The sequence below is a fragment of the Adiantum capillus-veneris genome, chromosome 30 (assembly GCF_014529385.1).
Source record: "Adiantum capillus-veneris isolate H3 chromosome 30, ASM1452938v2, whole genome shotgun sequence".
Lineage (NCBI taxonomy): Eukaryota > Viridiplantae > Streptophyta > Polypodiopsida > Polypodiales > Pteridaceae > Adiantum > Adiantum capillus-veneris.
In genome coordinates, this window is record NC_140960.1 from 113,941,909 (window position 1) to 113,963,322 (window position 21,414).

Below are 21,414 nucleotides of genomic sequence, written 5' to 3' on the forward strand. Positions count from 1 at the left end.
ATTGATGGTCCATGCCTTCAAGGAGTACTTGAGGTATATGGATGACCTATGTGTACAGTCTCTACAAAGAGAGGAACATGCGGAACACCTCATAAAGGTATTTGAGATTTTCACGGTAAGACAAGGACGAATCTTGGGACATATTGTCTCGGAACATGGCATTTCTACAGATTTGGATAAGATTAAGGTGATTATCAAAACGCCTAAGCCAATCAATGCAAAGCAAGTACAATGCTTCATGGAACATTGTGGTTATTATAGGAGGTTCATACACATGTATGCAATTATTGCACAACCATTGTATAGACTTATAGTGATCTTTGAATGGATAGATGAGTTCGAGGAATCATTTCAGAAATTAAAGGATTCCCTTATATCCGCTCCAGTGATACGAGCACCTGATTGAGAAAAAATCCTTCACGTCCATATAGATGCATCTGCATTTGCTATCGGATGTATTTTGGCTCAGCCATGAGAGGGAACCATGGATTTCCCAGTCAGCTATTCTAGTTGACAACTAAATAGTGTTGAAAACAATTACACAACCACTAAGAGAGGGGGGCTTGGAATGAATTATGCTGTTAAGAAATTTTGGCATTATGTCCTCGCAATAAGTTTGTGTTTTTCACAGACCATCAAGCCCTTTTATACCTTGTCAATTAACCATGCAACATGTGGTGAATCGTAAGATGGCTCATCATATTGATGGAGTTTGACTTTATAGTAGTAGTTAAAAAGGGAAGACAGATCTTCGAGCAGACCACCTCTCTCAATTACCTAATGGAGACGATCCAGATGGTGTGGATGATGATCTCTGGATTCATATCTTTTCAATATAGAAATGGTACCTAAGTGGTCTCAAGAGATTGTCAAGCTACTATCACAGGGGGCAAAATTCAACAAAATGGACCTAGACCTTAAACGAAGAACGATTCACCAAGCTAAGAACTTTCAGATGATTGGAGGATATTTATATAATTTAGGCTCCGACAGAATCCTAAGAGTGTGCATAAACCCTGAGGAATACGAAACATATTTGGTGAAATTGCATAATCAGGCGTTAACTTTTCATTGTTTAGCCACAAAAACTTTCCAATGATTGCGTCAATTAGGAGTGTATTGGCTGACTATGTGCATTGGTGTTCATGATTATGTAACAAGTTGTGCCAAATGCAGATCAAGCCCATCGATCGAACATGCGACATTGTTTTAGCTAACACTTACACTAGAATGGAGCCAATACATTAACTACAAGAGGTTGTGTGCTCTTGTGACGCTGTTAGCGACGGAAATACATTGGGTTTTTATAACCCCCGGGGTCGCTAAAAGCGTCGCTACGAGCGTCGCTACGAGAGCGTCGCTATAAGCGTCGCTATAGGCGTCGCTATATGCGTCGCTATGAGCGTCGCTATATAGCGACGCATATAGCGACGCCTATAGCGACGCTTATAGCGACGTTTACCCAGAAGACTATAGCGACGCTCATAGCGACGCTACAGAGCCATAAATAGCGACGCTTATAGCGACGCCCGAGAGAATATTTTTTTGGTGGCAGGGCATTGAATGCCATGCCACCCATCAACCATATTGTACTTGATTCACTTTTTAAAAAAAATGCAAAGGTAGATAATAGACCCAAAATAGTCACCCACAAGACGCATTGTTTGCAAAATTGACAATTGTACACATCATAGGCAAAATGAATTGATTGGCAAATGTAATAATGACAATTGTACAACATCATAGGCATAAAGAATTGATTGGCAAAAGAAACTGCGGTGACAAATGTAATAATATACATGGTTCAAAAAGACGTATAAAATCCGTCTCATGATACATAAGCTATGAGAAACCCTAAACTAATGCTATCTAGCTACGGCTAAACTGACGTCGTCTAGTCAGACGTCTCATCGCGTCCAAGCGGCGTATCTGTCGGATTCTGCAAAAAAAGACAATAAGACAGCTTTCAGTAAGTATAAACATATAACGACATTTATAAAACAATACAAAAAATAAAAAAGAGTAAACCCTAATACTAACCATGCCGCCGCGAGAACTGAGAATGTCCATCAGGGCGTTTAAGCCCTTCCTGCCTGCGTACTCGCGCTCGTACGGTGTGGGATCACGTCCTGTCATTGACCACTGTCAAAACATACAAAGATCTCATTATGTTAGAACTAAAAAACTCATAAACCCTAAACTATCGAACATGCATAAAGAGCAATGTGAAAAGACTTACAAAATCGGCCTCAAATGATGCCCATCCACCGCTCCCCAAGTGGTGCGAGCTCCCTGCCTCTACTCGCGCTCTGGCTGCATCCTTTTGTTGCTTCCACTTGTCGGGATTCTCGCGCGCTGCTTTCTTCGCATTCTTCCAATCTTCTTTGGCCAGCCAATCTGGCCTATTCCACCCATTCTTGATTGCTTTTTGCACTTCGGAACGCTTGTGTTTGCAGTATTCGCGCATTCGAATCTTCATCAGGTCTTCATTGAAGCGCTGATCCCGTGTTGGAACGGGAAACTCATCATGAAGTATACTGATGACTCTGTTTTTTAAATCACTTGGTACTTCACTCCATTTGTTTAGTATATAGTGTCTAAACAGCTGAGAGCAAAGACCACGCATGCGCGAGATCACCTTCTTGCCGTCATCATCCATGATGATGCCGCCGCTGATGTCGACGGAGTAAGGCAAGCCCTCTGGCCGGTGACGCGTGAACCTGGGTGTCCCGGCAGGGGTCTCTAGCGGCGTGTCGATGGGGGTACGGACGTCAGGTGTCTCCACCGGCGTCTGGGCCCCGAAGCGAGGAGTGTCGAGTGGGGTGGCTCCTGGTGGAGTAGGTAGAGGTGTGTAGCTTCTAGGAATAGTCAGCCGTGCAAAACCTGGCGTAGATGGCGATGCTGTGGCTGGTGTGGGGGCGGGCAAAGAAGGGGAGGGTAAAGAGCCTCGTCGAACACGAGGCGGTGTGGAGGCATCGGTGGCGGAATCCCCACAACAACTGCCACCGCCACCACTAGAGCGCCGATGTCTAGACGAGTGTGAAGCTCGTCTCGTCGACGCCGAAGCTTCGGAGCGCGCCGAATGCTCCGAAAGAGAGGGAGATGCGGATGGTGTAGGAACGCGCGATGATGCGCCAGAGCGATGACGCTCCACGTACCACTGTCTCTGCTGCGGTGACAAAGAAGAAAGAAACTCCTCATCATCCATACCTGCATTAAACACACGAATATTTAAACTTAATATTGAATGAATAGAGTAGACAATGACGCAAAGACCATTAAATACAATGACGTAATGACGCATATAAATACAATGACGCAATGAATCGAGTGATAGAAGAGGCAAGTCGAAAACTCAGAATTTTCAATCAAAAGATGTGAGCGCGAGTAGAAAAGAGCGTTATACACCATGGAAGGTACTTAGAGAGCCAGAGCTTTTACAACACGGATCAAAATTGTTCAAATACAATATTTGTGGCTTTAAGAGATCTCTCTCTCATCCTCGCATAACTCAGCATAACTTCCTATATCTATATAGAGCTCTCCGTTTAAACACATATCCTCTGTTTCATTTTGTAGCTCCTCTGCATGCACCCCATATAGAGTAGTAGCATCTTGATGCTCGTCTGGCACCACCGCAGCGGCTTCTGATTGAGCATCTTCTCTGATCTCCTCCATTGATGTCGTTGTGATTGGCACATGGTAGCCTTCATACGTCCTTGCACTACGAGGGGCTACCTCTATGACGTACCACCAGTTTGATGTAGACTTTGTAGGATGAAATATTACCTGCCAGAGCCACATAACTTACATGAGAGCTTTCAAGCACATAACTTGTAAAAGGGGGATGTTAACTATTTACATACTTACTTGTTCACAATGCTCGGGTAGTACGAAAGTGTCTCTTAGGTCAGTCCATTTCTTAGTAGAATCCACCTCAAGAAAACCAGACTCTCCTCTACGCACAGTAGCGTTGCGACCCTCCATGATTATCTTGAACCATTGCACGTCGAACAAGTCGACAAAAAATCCTCTGTAATCGATCCTCAAAATCTCTTGCAGCGTGCCGAAGTAAGTGAGTTCCGCCACCACAGGATCTGCATCAGAGGAACGTCGTCGACTAGACTGTTCAAATTTTGCCATGATTCCACAATCTTGAGTAAAACGCTTTTTGTCGATTCGTTCCACCCTAAAATGTCGACCTTTACACCATGCTGCTGTGTATGACTTATACTACAACGAACAAAGATTATGAGTGGCCGTTCAAACGTTTATAAATAAAGTCACTTGCTAGTCGTACATTGCAAACTTACCTTGGTCGCGCAACCCCGAGAGTACTCCCACTCTTCTTCAGTCACTTCGTCACCGCATTGTTGTGCGCTTTTCAATTGGTTGTGCAACCATCTTAAGCTCATGAAGGTTGGTAGGCTCTCCAGAACCGCTGGATAGTGCATCGGTGGTCGTCTTCCCCGTCTCCACTCGATTCGTGCCCTTTGTCGCTCTTGCTTTGCATCCTCATATTGTGAAATCCACTTTTGCATCACTGGATTGTGAAGCATGCAAAATCGGTTGATTTTAGCCTCTAGATCTTCCGTCATCTTCTTCTCAACACCGAGATTGCACATGACAATCCCAGATATGCGCTCATCATCTATGGTTCGCCATAGCGTGTCCCGGGATTTATCAAATCCGTCTAGCCACTCTCCAATGTACACTAGGGACTCTGATACCAACCAACCTTCTGCCATGCTACCCTCCGGACGTGCCTTTTGACGCACATATCCCTTAAGCGTTTTCATGAAACGCTCTAAGAAGAACATCCATCTGGAATGAACTGTGCCAGCTATTTCCACCTCATCAACTATGTGAACAAGAAGATGCACCTGAATGGTTAGCATTGTAGTAGGAAAATGTTTCTCAAACATGCACACAAGCTCCGCAGCATTTAGTTTGGCGAATGGTATGGAGTCTACGTTGATCTCCTTTTGTGAGATCCATTGCACCAGCTTTGCAAGTTTGTAGATTGTGTTACGGATGTCGAGAGACAAACATCCCTCAATGGCAACCGGTAAAATAAACTGTAAAGTATGTGCAGCAATGATATTAAAGTCCACATTTTATGCAATGATATTAAAGTCCACTATGAACGTACCTGACACATTTTATGCCAATCGTGTGACTTCAAACCGTAACTTTCCTAGTGAGTACACGTTCGGAGCGAGTGCATTACGCCAGTGGGGTCCGCAAAGATCGAATGGCCTCTTTTACTTTGCGTTCTTGGGCTCCTGTGAAAATCCATGGTGCTTTAGGAGTTTTATCGATCCCATCAGACGCTGTTTGCGGCCAATATTGCTCCATACGATCCACATTTCTAAGGTCAACTCTGGCTCCCAAAGTATCTTTCTTGCCGGTCAAATGGTCCCATAGTAGATTACCCACATTCTTGAATATGTGCATTGGATCGAGCAAGTGATTGATCATGAGTCGGGGCCAGTATGGTAACTCGTACCATAGAGATAGTCTCTTCATCCCTGGAGGCAATCCGTCATCGCACATCTCCTTCTGCTCTAACCATGCTTGTGCAGACATCCTTGGTGGCTCTCTTCCCAAAAAGCCGTCGCGTAACACATGATTCTCTGGAAGATACGCTTGATGACCTTCGTAGATTTGCTTCTTCAGTGAGGGTGCCCTACGTGCATTCAGTCTAGGTCCACATGTGACACATGCTCTATATCCGCTTGTTTGAAGCCCTGCATGTATACACATGATAATAGATCAACTATGGGAAAAAACAATATTTACAGTGTCTGAGTGAGGAGTGTCAATAGATCACCTGAGCATTCTGTTAGCCCGGGATAGTCATGCATGGTCCACATTAGAATGCCTCTGATCAAAGCATTCCGTCGTCCTGTGTGTCGGCTCATATCCACCACCTCTATGCCAATCCACAATTGTTGTAGCTCTTCCAATAGTGGACGAAGATACACATCCATATTCCCCACTTTATATCGCCCTGGCACAATCAAGCTTAGCCATAGGTGCCCCTTCTTCGTAGTCAACCACGGGGGAATGTTGTAGTTGACGATGACAATGGGCCATACACTGTAAGATGTTGGTCTTTGACCAAATGGATTTACGCCATCCATAGCCAGGCCTAAGCGCAAATTTCGAGCTTCCCTGGCAAAATCCGACCATGTTCCATCTATATGTTTCCAGGCTGCGCAATCTGCAGGAATTCGTAGCACACCATCCGAAGATTTATTCTCCTCATGCCATGATGCTAGGGCGGCCATGGACTTACATTCGAAGAAATGCTTGATGCGAGGAAGCAAAGGAAAATGTCGCAAAACCTTTTGTGGAATTTTTGTCCCATGGAGATCTACTCGATATCTTTCGGAATCACATTTCGGACACTTCTCCATGTCTGTGTATTCCCCTCTGAAAAGAATGCAGTCATTAGGACAAGCGTGGATAGAATTGTAATCCATTCCCAAGTTTCGCAAAATCTTTCTTGCTTCATCTCGGGAATCTGGCATCACATTGTCAGCTGGTAGTATGTGCTCTTTTAGCAATCTACACAACATAAAAATATGATACAGTCGTGTAAAAATCTATCAGATCAGTATACATTTAGAGTTCTATTAAAGTAAACTAACTGTAATAGATCACCTGAAAAGCGTTGTGACGCTAGTGTCACTCCATCCAAACTTTGCCTGCATGTTGAGAAGAACCAGGAGTGCTTTCAATCTAAACATACGTGCTCCATTATACAATGACGTATCGGCTTCACTTTTCATATCATCATAGATAAGCCTTTCTGAATCCATGATCGTCTCGATCATTTCATCAATCTCGGGCTCAAACATTGCCTCGTTGGGAATGTGCTCTGCATGATCATCCCCCGAGCTGTCAGAGGCTACATCTTGTGGCCTCACATATGCTGCTTGTTGACCAAAGCGCCTGCGAACACGTCTATTGGGTTGCAAGATTGCTGCTTGTTGGGCAGCGTCAGAGTCCGACGAGTTATAATTGGCAACAACTCGATCTATAATAGATGGATCGAACTCGCCAAATTCGCGAACGTGCTGCAAAGAAACACGTCTTGTCCGTCGCACAGCATGCTTGCATTGATTACAAGGACATAAGACCCTCGTTGAGAGATAGGTGTTTCGGTTGGACGGTCCCACATCCTCGTCGCTACTCATAATGAGGATAAAAAACTTATAACCTGGACAACAAATTTAATATTCTATTGGCATTCTTCGTCTTATCTCTCTCTCTCTCTCTCTCTCTCTCTCTCTCTCTCTCTCTCTCTCTCTCTCTTTACCTCACATTCTCTAGTCATGTCCAATCCCCGCACACCTCGGTCTAGAGGTGCACGGAGATCAGAACCACCGGGTTATAATCTCGTCTTTATTGGTCAATACCTATATTTGTGGGTACAAGAAATCTACACACCCACGTACGTCTACATGATACTGCATGTAGTGGAAAAAATCCCTTTGCCTCTTCTCTAGCTGTAGCACTTCACTTCATCTTAACATCTTTTCACAGTAGATCTTTTCACTGTTCGTCTAACTCTAAACCCTAAACCGTAAGTAATTCTTGCGTGGACTCGATCTAACGTAAATAAGCGTAAATCTAAATAAACGTAAATCTAACTAAAAATAAAGCTAAATCTAATTTAACGTAAGTCTAATGACTAGAGGTTGTCTAGATGGTCATTGTGTCGGGGATGTAGTGACTCTTGCCGCCCTGAAGATCCACCTTCTTCCCTATCTTCTGAAGACATTTCACCAGTACTTTTGGATCGACGGAGCCCACCATTAGTGAAGGCAGCAATACCCTATATTCCATTGAGGGCTTTCTTCACCCGCTTCATGCAGGCATCGCAGTCTATGGAGACCTAAATCTAATCTCATATAACGTAAATCTAAATCTAACTTAAATAAATGTAAATCTAGTTAAAAATAAACCTAAATCTAATTTAATGTAAGTCTACATATAACCTAATCTTTAACGTCTTTTAAGATAGTTTCCTACGACGTTATAACTCTCTTCTTCTTGTGTGTGTGCGCGTGTGTGGATGTATGTGCCAATAAAAAGAGATAAATGGTATAACCTTTCTATCACCCATGCCAAGTATGATAGATTGATTATGCCATTTCCCTCTTGAATAATAGGTCTTCAGTTCAACTCCTCGTCGGCTAGATCTTTAGGTCTTTTAATTTTAATTAGTTTCCTACGACGTTAAATTAGTTTCTCTCTCTTTCTCTCTCAATGTGTGTGCGTTTTTTTGGATCGTATGCATGTTTTCTCTCTCTTTTCCTCTCTCAATGTGTGCGTTTTTTGTTTATGCATGTTCTCTCTCTCTTTTCCTCTCTCAATGCGTGCGTTTTTTGTTTATGCATGCTCTCTCTCTCTTTTTCTCTCTCAATGTGTGTGTGCATTCTTTGTTTATGTATGTGAGTGTGCGTTTTTGTTTTTGTTTGTACTCTCTCTCTCTCTCTCTCTCAAAAACACTATGTGTGTGTGTGTGTATGTGTGTGTGTGAGAGAGGGAGAGAGAAAGAGGGGAAGGGAACATGAGAATGAGGAGAGGGAAGGAGCATACCTGGCTCTCCTTCCTCTCCTCGTGTGTGTGTGTGTGTGTGTGTGTGTGTGTGGAGAAGAAAAAGAGAGAGAGAGAGAGAGAGAGAGAGAGAGAGAGTGAGGGAGAGCGTTACCTGCTCCTTGCTTGAGGGCGCCGAAAAACTCAGATCTGAGATCTGAGTTTTTGGGCGCGCTCGGTTATTTTTTTACACCAGTCGGCGTCGCTATGAGCGTCGCTATAAGCGTCGCTATGAGCGTCGCAAATTTACAAAGAAATTTGCGACGCTCATAGCGACTCTTATAGCGACGCTCATAGCGACGCCGGGAAATTTTTTTTCGAGCGTCGCTGTGTGAGCGTCGCTAATATGAAGAGCCAGAGAATGATAGAAATAGAAGCTTGTGATTTCACTCTGATTGAAAATCAGCCCTATGAAAGAGGAAAGGATAACCAGAAATTAGGCTGTGTGAAACGGAGGGCATGTACATTCCAATCCTAGAACAAGCACATGGCGGGATAAGTGGGGGCCATTTCTCACAAAAAAAATAGCAAAAATTGTCCTCACGTCGGGAATATGGTGGCCAACATTACATATGGACGCAAACGTATATACAAAATGATGTGAGTCTTGTCAACGAACCAAGATACCAGTAAAGCGGGATGAGATGCCCTTACGGCCAATGATGGGAGACAGAGCTTTTGCCAAGTAGGGAATAGACTTTGTAGGACCAATCTCACCCCCTGCTTACAAACGCATGCCCAATACATCATCATAGCCACATATTATCTCATCAAATGGGTAGAAGCTAAAGCTACACAAAAGGATGATGCTAGGACTACTGCACAATTTCTATACGAAAATGTCTTTGTTAGATATGGTCTACTATAGAAATTGTCAATGATCAAGGCACACATTTCATAAATGAGATAATCAAAAATCTTCTTGAAGACTTCATAATAGTTCATAAGAAGTCATCTCCCTACCACCCACAAGCTAGTGCCAAGCAAAAGCTACAGATAAGACTCTATGCACAATCTTAACTAAGATAGTATAAGAGTCCAGAATGGATTGGGATCAGAAGCTACATTCAACTTTATGGGTGTATAGGATTTCTTATAAAACATCGATAGACACAACACCGTACAACATGGTGTTTGGACTTAATGCTATACTGCCTATGGAATTCTTAATCCCAACACTAAGAACAACAAAATGTCTAGAGTGGACAGGACATGAAATATCTTCACGAATAGATGACCTTGAAAAGCTAGATGAGCTTCGCTTGAAAGCAGTAGCTTCTATCTACGCACAAAAATGAATGCAATTTTTTTTTTGATAAGCATGTACACTCCAAAAAAAATCAAAACATGCCATTATGTCTTGGTTTACACATTAAAACAACATGCAAAGAAACTTAAAGAGCGAGGGACGAGACCCTTCGTGATCAAAGACTTATGACCAAGTGGGACCGTCAAGCTTGCTACATTGGATGGGGAAGAAATGCATACTTGGATTAGTGTTTGTTAACTAAAAAGATTTCATCTGCCACTAACCCCAAATATGCTCCAACAAATCCATCATGCAAAGAAACGCATGCACGCAAAAGAGCAAATTGTTACCGAAGCTCAAGCAGAGGCCAAGGAAAGGATAACAAAAAGGAAGCTTCTTCAACGGGCCATGGCAACAACAACATGGAACACCTATGAAAATATGCAATTCAAGTCACAAATTTTGGAAACAAGACCATAAAGGAGCTTGAAATTGATGTCAAAATAGGACACTATCAAGTGAAGGCCACATCAATGCTTGATTTGGATGCTCAAGGCAACTTGATCTCCTACAACCTTTATAAGCAACTTCAACTTGATAATCAATTACAAGAAACAAAACAAAAAATCCACATTTATTCAGGAAACTCGATCAAGGAAGAAGAGGTGGTGCAAAAGAGAAAATTTGAGACTCTTGCCATCATAGATCCTTCACTGTTATATTTTGATGGTATTTATTGAAGAGGTCATGATGCTGCTTCAGGAGACATTGTCATATATGATGCACAAGGGAAGCTTGTAAGGAAACAAGGGCTGAAACTTGATGCAAAGAGTAACAATGAAGCAGAGTACATGGCTCTTGAAGGTGGTTTACACATTTGCTTACAATTGGGAATTAGACACTTGCAAATCAAAGGAGATGCCTTGTTGGTCGTGAAGCAAGTATTGGGAGTATGGAAAAATAGGAAACCTAAAATGAAGAATTTATGCTTCAAGGTGAAGTCGTTGCTCAAAAAGTTTGAAGCATGGATTTTGTAGCATATTGAGAGGTCTCAAAATGAAGAAGCTCAAGATGTTGCCCAAGAAACGATCACTTATGTGTTTGTGTTGAAGGCAAATGCCCCTTTATATCATGGGAGGGAAGTGTTATCAAAGGAAGTAGATTTTCTGTTGGCAAGTGTCCTACCTGAAGGTTTAGCATCCTCCAAAAAGTATGCGTTTATAAGAAAATCCAAGAAAATACAAAATGCTTGATGATGTGATTTACATGAAAGGAAGTGATTTGGTTTTGCATTGTGTGTCCTAGAAAGAGGAAATTTACAAAATCTTAGAAGCAAATCATGAGGGATCTTGTGGAGGCCATTTTGCCATGAAGATCATGTTGCATAAAATTTTGCAAGAAGGCTATGTATGGCCAAGCATTCAACGGGATGTTAATCATTGGTAAAGTGGCCAATTGATATAAATCATGGATGGATGATTTGTGCAGCAAACAACTCATCAGGGGAGCTGTACGGAGCTTGTCCAAATGTAAAGGTGACTATAGGGGATGTGAAAGATGACCAAAATTTCTTTGTGAAGGAGATGTCTACATACCCTCTTATCCTTGGGCAGCCATACATCATTGCTACTCGCATGGAAACCAAGGTAATGGATGATGCGTTAGCTTATGTTAGGATAAGAAGCAGGGATGGAAAGCGTGCAATACAATCTTAGAGAGCAACCCTTGCCAAAGACAAACAAAGAATTCAAGGAATAGAGGGATATGAGGGGTTTTGGCCATGTACCATTGTAGAGCGGGATTGCAGTGGTACAAGAAGAGAAACGTTTCCGCATGATGTATATGCAAAGGAAACATTTTCTACAGGTTTTGTAGGATTAACAGACTATGGAACTATTGCTTTTACAAAGTGTGAGGACTTAAAGCATGGTGAACGTCAATATGTAAGTAGTGTACAAAGAGGTTTGAAGATGAATGGTTTGCTAGAAGATGATGAATGCATTGCAGGTGTGTTCAATGAGTGTTCGTTTGTGGATACAATGAAAGACTTGGAGTCTTCAATGGATTGCAATTTGTGTATGGAAAGTGAGGTTGTGAAAGTTCCCTCAATAGAAATATACAATCATTGAGGATTTCAAAAATGCTCAAGGTGTTGATGTACGAGTGGAGACTAAGTATAAGTCTGTGGCAAAGAAAGTGAAACCAATGGAATTACCTCCACCAAAGGACTATATGGATAAGATGGAACAAGATTCTTTACAACCTAGTCTTTGAGAGCCGAGCGATGCTTGCCAAACATGGAAAGGATTTTGCATTTGAGCCGCATTAGATAGGGTGTGTTGATCCATCCATTGTTGCTCCTATGGTGATCTTCACTATCCCTCATGTACCTTGGAACTTGAGGCCTATTCCGGTTACAAAGGCCCATTTGCCAAAACTCATTGAATTTCTCAATGGAAAGATCAAGATGGGTATCTTGGAGCCTTCTTGTGCTCCGTATTCAAACAGGTGGTTCACAATTTCGAAGAAAAATGCTTCTTTATGCTTTATTCAGGATATGCAACCTGTAAACAAGGTGAAAATCAGAAATGTGGGTACAGGTCCAGTTGTAGATGAATTTGCAGAGGCATTTGCAAGAAGGGCAATATATTCTATGGGAGATTTGTACTCAGGGTATGATCAGTTCCAACTAGAAATGGAAAGCAGCGAATTGGCTACCATGAGGACGCCTTTGGGCATGGTAAGGAAGTGCACCTTACCTCAGGGAGCAACTAATTCAATTTCGCATATGATAAATGGTATGAACAAAGTCCTACGTGACTTCATACCTCAAACTGCAATGCCTTGCGTTGATGATGTGCCAATCAAAGGATGTGATGTAAGTGATATAGATGTGGCCCTGGACTCGAGGGAGTGTCACAAGTATGTGGCAAACCATATCAATGATTGTGATAATATCTTGTTGAGGTTGGAAGAGGTGAACCTTACCTTGTCTGCCCAAAAGTCAGTGTTTGGTGTGAATGAAGTTCTTATTGTGGAACATATGTGCGGGCCATATGGTAGAAGGCCTTGTCCTGCAAAGATTGATGTAATTCAGAGAATGAAAGAGAAATGTACAAATGTCATTGAGGCTTGAAGGTTCTTGGGTGCATGCGTGTTTTATGTTATTTGGATTCCACATTATGCACATGTAGCAGAGCCTTTGTATCAACTTTTAAGAAAGAACCAAAAGTTTCAATGGGAAGAAATGCATACCCATGCCATGAGAAAATTAAAGAAGTTGCTGCTTATGTCTCCAACTCTGAGGAAAGCAAACTATTGAGGCGGTCCGGGGTGGGCAACAAGAAGAGAAACCTCTAGACACCCTTCAAGGCTCCCGTGTTGCTCAATGGGGCTGGGGCACAACACAACACAAACCAAAACAACAAACCCACAGCCAAATCCCAACTACACAAGGGGCACCACCTAGTTTAAGAGCGAACTAGGATGCACAAGAGGAGAATCGTTAGAGCAACCCACAAACAAGCAAGGGATTTACACTAAACCCTAACACCAATGGAACACTCTCACACACTAAAACACGAGAGAGAGAGAGAGAGAGAGAGAGAGAGAGAGAGAGAGAGAGAGAGAGAGAGAGAGAGAGAGAGAGAGAGATGGTGTACAACTTAGCTTCAACTTTATATTTTGCACAAAAAGGGACTTAGAGCTTGCGGAATCAAGTGACAAGATTTGGTTATAGCATCACTAGCACATTGTCTTAGGGTTATGGGAGCCCTCTCACCATCCACCCTCTTACAATGGTAGCCAAACAATAGCCAATGAATCACAAGCAACAAAACAACAACCTTCAATGAAACAAGTCACCTTATGAAGCTGAATGAGTTTGCCAAGCCAAATTGGAGGAGAAGCGTGAGCCTTTGGACATGAATTGCACCCAAAACTAACAATTCATTGATGTTGGGGTAGATACAACGATGGTAGGAAGAATATCTTCTACTCGCACTCACTCAAACTAGCTCAAGATTTTCTATGCACCAAAGTGATGGTGTATAGAAAGCTTACTCTCTCTTTACAACCAAGATAGAACTGGCGTGTGCTACGCTCAATCTAGTGTGCAATGGTATAGTGATGTCTTTTACAAGGAGGAATGGGTTCTATTTATAGGTTTTAGAAGCCTTGATTAGGATTAAGCCTAATCAATTTTATTAGGAAAGATCAAGGATTATGAATTTTTATGAATTTCAAATGAGAATGGGGTCTCTCTTTTCTCTTGAGTCAGTCACATGGATGTGGGCTCAAGTAAGAGAATTATTGATGTGGTGAAAGGAGAGAAACTTCCATGGAAGTGAGTGAATTTGGTTTACTTGTGCGGTTGCCTACTCCATATGTTGATAGTGTGGGTGCATTTTTACAAGAGAAGTTAGTTGTTAGTGGTAATAATCACTAGAATTGTTAGTGATACATTTACAATGGGTAGGATGAGTTGATTTGATGAAGGAAGAGGGGTGAATTAAAAGAGAATCATTGAGATGGTGAAGCTTTGAAGAAGCTTGAACTCACCCTTGTGTAGATTGTGGAAAAAATGACCGCTGGTCTTCTTCTTCTTCTTCGCTTCTTTACGCCACCGCCACGGTTGACCACCACGATGAAAAGAGGATTTGTTGATGAAAAATCCTCAATTTTCAGAAGTTATCATGGTTAAGATGCTGAATTTTATATATTTTTAGGAGAGGTAAATGAAATTGTAACATAGAAGCAATAGTGAGAGACATGGAAAGGGTGTATGTATGTAGAGGTTCATAAAAGAACTATAGGGATGAGAGAGAAGGGTAATGGTGAAGAGGGTGGGAGAAGCCATGGAAATTGCAGGTTTGAGTGAGGGAAGGAGAGGGAGGGATGTGTAAGAGTGAGTAGGTGTGTGGAAGGGTGAGAGAAGACTAAGGGCTACTTGTGAGAAAAGTGGGCAGACTGGGGTTCACTTAAAAAATCATAGCTCACCGCTAGTAGCTCCAAAAATCATGAAAAAGTTTGAGGTGATTATTCAGAGCGTGGGCTACATTTTCTCTTTTGACCACCACTCCAAATTCGGAGTGGAGATAGGTGCCAAAATTCTCACCAAAAAGCCTGTTTTTTATGCCTGCAAAAGTCTTTTAGTGGCCCCCTCCTTTGTTGAATTTGTACAATGCATCCAAGAGTGAGCCCCTGCTTTGTCATATTATAATACAAAGCATCCAAGTTGCCCTTGACCCATGCATGGAGGAGGATTATTGGTGAATAAAGAAATATATACATGGTGGGACTAGTGTATGTACTATTCATGGACTTTAGCTCAATGAGCACATGGTGTTAGAATAATGAGTAAAAATAATAATAAAAATATGGAGGAGTTATGGATATGGAAAGATATTGGAATCATATGATATGGTCCCTCCTTGAATTATTTTGGGTGAAAGAGGAAAAGGTATGCAAGTAAATAATATAATAAACATAACCAATGAGTAAAAATCAATTTTTTGTTTTTACGAGGGTGAAGGTGAGAATGTGGGAGTGATTTGTATAAAGGAAAAATATGAGGTTAGAGTATGTACATATTGGCAAAAAACATAATTATGGTGTAAGAGGATGAAAGAAGGTGTACATAGGTTTAATAAAACACACACCTAAGTAGAAATATTTAAATAAAATACCAAAATAATTATAAAAAATCCCTATATTTAGGCCATATATACAATGAAATATTTACACACAAAGAGGCCATAATATACTTTTATTTTTTTATTTTTTTGGCTCAACTAGCTCAGTGACTAGCTAGCTGAGGGTTTTTAAGAAGATATGGGAAAAGCCCCCTAACTCACACACGCCTATGTATAGTGAAATGGTAGGGATAGCCATAGCGTTTGGGTGAATTTGGTAGGGTGGAGTAACTTACTATGGCAATTATGGAGAGCCGAAAAACGGCTATCACTATGAATGTGGAAGATATGTATTGTGATAGTGGATACTAGCCCCACAAGAATTGGATGGGCAATTGGGCAAGGTGATGATGATGGCAAGCGATATGTGGTGAGATTTGGAGAAAAAGTCCTAAGTTGTTGTCAATGCAACTATCCACACGTAAAAAGAGAGTTATGGGGAGTAGTCACAACATTGAAATGTGACAAAGAGTATTTGATTGGAGGAAAATGTAATTGTGGAGACTGATTGTCTACCTCTTCTTGGAATGATCACAAGCTGCTCAACTCCTAACATTGCTATGTCGCGATGGATTGTCTACATAAAGTCCTTAAATCCATAATTTAAGCATATGAAAATGAAGAAGACATGGTTGTCGAGGGCGATGATATAGGCACACAGTTCTATAGTATCTCTCATACCAAGGGTGATCATGTTTGCCTGTCAAATGCACTTGAGTCATTTACAGAGGACCTATATCAAGGTGACTGGTTGCTCATTGGACACTATCCAAGCACTTTGACAAGGCAAGAAGGGTGGACTGATAAAGAGTTCAAAAGAATACGGAGAAAGTTCTATGGATACTTTTTGAAAGATGGGTACTTATGGAAGCGTCCAAAACAAAGAAATGGAATGCCCTTGAGAGTCGTGAATGATAAAGATGCTCAATATGAGCTTATAAAAAAGTTTCATGAGAGTCTTTATGCTGTACATAGAGGTGTATGGGCCACCTTTACTAAAATGAAAGAGAGGTAATGAGGGAAAGGCATGTCAAAAGATGTATCTCACTTTGTGGAGTCTTGTGAAACCTATCAAATGTATTCAAATGTACATCGTCGTGATGGGTTGCACCCTACTTACCCATTGGCCATGCACTATAAGTGGGTAGTAGATCTTGTTACAATGCCATTGGGCTTATAGAAAATGAGGTACATAGTGCTTGCACGGGACGATTTAACCAACCAAGTTGAAGGTCGTGCTCTAAGAACGAAAAGCACAGAAGGGGTATGTAAGTTAGAGGTGTCCCTCTTTACCCTTTTGGGTGATACACCTCATGTAGTGCCACCATGCTCATAGTCAACATACCATAAGAGATGGGTCCATGCATATGGTCATTTATGGGCATACATACATATACACATACATACACATGCACATACATGCTTATGCACATGCATACACATACATATCTTAGACTTAGGAATTAATTTATTGACACTAGGATGAAAATTAATTTTCTAGAGTGAGCTGCTTATTCGAATTTAATTCTAAAATTTGCAAAGACAAGCTTAAGGATGACAAGTTAAGGTGTCAGATGCACACACCTGCTATATTTAGCTGTTTTTGGAGCAGGTAACTATTTTTATGGAAAATTTAGGACGAGGTAGATTTAGACAAAATGGCTACATCTAGGTGGGTGCAGGCATCTCAAAACTTACTATATTTGGACAAAAGTGACAAAAAAGTAAGATTTTCAAACTTGAAAATTTTACCTCAATATATTTATCATTAGCTCATCAAAGTTGGAAAAACTACCAAAAATAGAAACGTTTTTTGTGTATGATCAAAATTGTCCGATATGTTTTTTCCTTTGCATGTGAATCCCCTCTCCAAGTGTAACATTTAATGGCCTAGTAACTTGTGTGTAGCGGAAAATAGCATAAGCATAGTGAGCATTTCATTAGAATAGATTCCTAATGAGCATAGCAAGAGTGCTTAGATGGAGAGAGCAACAAAGGCATAAACAATACTTCACAAGATAGAGAAATTAAGCTATTGACAATAGTTGAGGACCGGTTTAACATAGAGCCGGTCCCTCCTCCAAAAGGCTTTGTATTATAGGTTTACCCCATCAAGGGAGACATTTTACAATACAATTCTTTGTGTTTCTTCAATAACTAGCTAGTGCAATGAAGATGGAAACTTCAAGAACTAAGCAAACTCAGACCCAAGGACTCACACACCTTCAAAGATGGTCAGACATAGCAGGGTATGAGAGTAGATTGAGAGGAAGAAGGAGTAGTTTTATGAGAAAGAAGTATATATCCTCACATAATCACTCATAATAGCTTAGCATAGCTTAATAATTAGCATGGTAGGGGAGATGAGCATGCATTGAAGCTTGGCTCTTGGTTGGATTTGCATCACGAAGCCAAGAGTTCTTGGTGTAGGCCTCCCTTCTCACAAGCTTGGAGTAGATGATGAGCTTTCCATTAAAGCTTGAGAAGGAGAGAGAGAGAGTCTTCTTGCTTCACACATGAGATTGCTTAAGAGTGTGTGTGATAATACCTTGCCAAAATCAGTCCCCCCTCTCTCTGTTGGTCGAACCCTCTTGCAAAATACTCATGCTGGCACCCCATTGGACCCTGCAAAACTTAGACAATGAAAATTGAGAAGCATAAGTGCTAGCCTTGTGACATGTGTCCCCTTTCCCCTTTTGTGAGAGCTTTAGTGTCTTCTGGCCCATAGGAATCAAGCAAGCCATTGGGCTGTGGAATGCTCATTGGAACCCTTGGGAGACTGTCCAATAGTCTTCTAGAGAGCTTAATTCTTATTGGTTCTTTTATTAAGGGTTTTTAAGTGAATTGAACTAGATTTACTCTAGCCTAATTCTCATTGGTCCACCTATATGGCCATTCAATAGGATTTGAGTGCACCTTGTAGGCAATTGGCCTAGGGAGATGACATGTGTCCACTATGCCCTTTGTGTAAAGGGGCTTGCATGAGTGTGTGTGTGTGTGTGTGTGTGTTTCTCTCTCATCCCCTACTAAAAGGGATCGTCCCCTCCTATGTAGGAGCTTGGAAATACTTTTTGGCACACTACAAACCATCCAATTTTCCCTAGGGTTGGACCATTGGACATATCCTTTGAATTTTGGAACCTTAGCATTTTGGAAGTCTTAATGGGCTGAACCTTAGGGTCTTTGAAGCCCATTGTTGCACATTGCTCTTTTGCAGAAGGCCCCCCCTTTGGATCCCTATTTTCCCTCCTTTGGATCCCTACTGTGGCAGGTCTGCCAGCTTAACCAATATTCTAGCTTTTTCTCCCCTGGTACTTTCCCATATTAAATGATCAGTTTAACATGAGAAAATAATTTAGGAGAATTAGTTATTAGTTATTATGACATACCTCTTGCTATGGAAACAACATTCACTCTCGGCCGTCTTGAGAGTGCATCGGCTACTTGATTATGCTTGCCAGCAATGTGAGCAATATGAAAATGAAATTGCGAAAAGAAATTTTCCCACCTCATTTGTTTGTCGGAGAGCTTGGTCTGGGTCATGAAGTACTTAAGGCTTTGATGATCCATCCACACAATGAAAGGAGTCCCCAGTAAATAGTGCTTCCATGGGTCTAAGGCATGTAGAACTGCGAGGAGTTCCTTTTCATATATGCCTAGAGCTTGCTCAATAGGGTCGAGCCCTCGACTTTCGTAGGATGTGACGTGCCCTTCTTGGAGCAAAACAGATCCAAGCAATTACCACAAGCATCACATTGGACCTCAAATGGCTTTGACAGATCTGGCAGTGTAAGCACAAGTTGATGTTCTCTAAGCTTTTCGAAAGCATTGTTCTCCTTGGTAGACCATGTAGACCTAATGTTTTTCTTTGTTAGGTCATGTAATGGTCCCGTGATTTGTCAGAACGTTTCTATGAAGCGTCGATAGTATGCACATATACTTATAAAATCTTCTTAGTTCATGAAGATTCCTTGGATTAGGCCATCCTTTTATTACCTCTAGCTTTGATGGATCCATTTGGATGCCATCTTGAGAGATAATGTGACCTAAATACTGACTCTCTTGTAAGAAGAACTTACTTTTCTTTCAATTTAACATAAAGTTTATTCTCTCTTAAGACTTGAAATATTACCTGGAGGTGCTGCTTGTGTTCATCTAGTGAATTAGAGTAGATGATAATATCATCAAAGAACACTCCAGTAAAGGTTTGGTGAGGCCTGAAAAGCTTCTCCAGAAAGCAGCCGAATGTGGCTGGTGCATTGGTCAAACCAAAAGGCATAACAATGTATTCATAAAGACCAAACGTAGTGCAAAATGCGGTCTTTACAATGTCTTGATCAACTATCTTTATTTGATGGTAGCCACTTTTTAGGTCAATTCTCTAAAGTAGGTTGACCCTTGTAGCTTATCAAATAGTTCTTCTAGCCGTGGAACGGGAAACCTATTTTTGATAGTGATCCTGTTTAGTGCTCTATAGTCGACACACATACAATATGTGCCTTCTTTCTTCTGCACTAATAACACAGGTGAGTAAAATGGAGATGAGCTAGGCCTAACCATGCCCTTCTCAACTAGCTCATGCACTTGCTGCGTAATCTCCTCTTGTTAAGCTTGAGAAACTCTATAAGGAGGTTTATTAGGTAGTGAACTTCCTTGAAGAAGTTCAATTGCATGGTCATCATTGCCTCGTTTAGGAGGTAATTCAGAAGGGATGTCATCAATAAAGACATCTTGAAATCCCTTGAGAAAATTGGATAACTCTAGTTCCTTGTGATTATTTATATTTTCTTTTGCGTAAGATTAGGTTCATTTTGAGAATCTTCAACAAAAATCATCTGCATGGAAATAGAGCTCTTTATTGACTTATTGAAATCTTGCGTATGTACAATGGGTATGGTGTTACCCATCTCTTTGGCATCTATGTACATATCGTTTTTCCTGAACCTAAAGTAGATTTTCCTTTCATGGAATTTAACATTGGCAGCAATGCGATCAAACCATGGTGCCCCTAGGATTACATCCTCGTGCTTGAGAGGAGAGATAAAGAAGTCCTCTTTGTCCACGTAGCTTTGGGCATGGAGCCTCAATTTCCCAATTAAGGGAGTGACTGAAGCTTCTTGCCCCTTAAAAGCATTGTCTGTGGTGGGTGGGACATCTCCCATTTCATAGGCTTGGATGCCTAGCTTGGTGGCCAGCTTTGTAGATATGAAAGTGTGAGTAGAACTAGGGTCAAAGAGAATAAAAGCATCATGTTCTCTTACCTTTCCCCAAGCATGGCATAGAGGAGATCCTTTGTGGTGAGATTCCTCTTCTTGGATTTCAACCAAGGTAGCTCTAGGAGGCTCATAGCGGGTGTTCGTTTGGGGGCAAGCACGGTATGCACGCCGTTGCTTGCCACATTTGAAATAACGGTTATCCTTGCGATAACGCTCAAAATCTTTAGGAGAGAGTTTGTTTTTGCCTTTGTAAACTTCCTTCTCCTTAGCTTTGTTGTTATTGGAATTGCCCTTAGGAGACTTTTGGACATTGTCCTTCCACTTAGGCTCATTGGAACCCTTGTTTTTCGTGGGCTTAAGATTTCTCTTAGCCCATGTTTGGAAATTGATTCGTGAAGCCACCATAGTATGGTGTATGACCGCATATATGGTGCGTGGCCTTTGGGAGTTGATGTAATCCGCCATATCTTCAGTTAAGCCCGCACAAAATTATTGGTTTTTCTCTCTCCAAAATACAGCTTTTTGAAGATAGTGGCTTTGAGATGTAAGTCCCAAAACTTGTCTACATATTTGTGAATAGATTCGTAGGGAGAGAGCTTTAAACTTTGACATTATATCTCCTCACATAATCACTCATAATAGCTTA

General features: G+C 41.4%; 1 protein-coding gene across 1 annotated transcript; it reads right to left on the reverse strand.

Annotated features, from left to right (window-relative positions):
• Positions 1-997: 997 nt before the first annotated feature.
• On the reverse strand, positions 998-4,143 carry LOC147418630 (uncharacterized). Its single transcript, XM_086507126.1, has 3 exons — positions 3,871-4,143; positions 3,557-3,789; positions 998-1,016 (listed from the first exon to the last, which is right to left on the reverse strand). The coding sequence occupies exons 1-3, from the start codon at positions 4,141-4,143 to the stop codon at positions 998-1,000; spliced, it is 525 nt and encodes a 174-aa protein (XP_086363252.1).
• Positions 4,144-21,414: the final 17,271 nt, after the last annotated feature.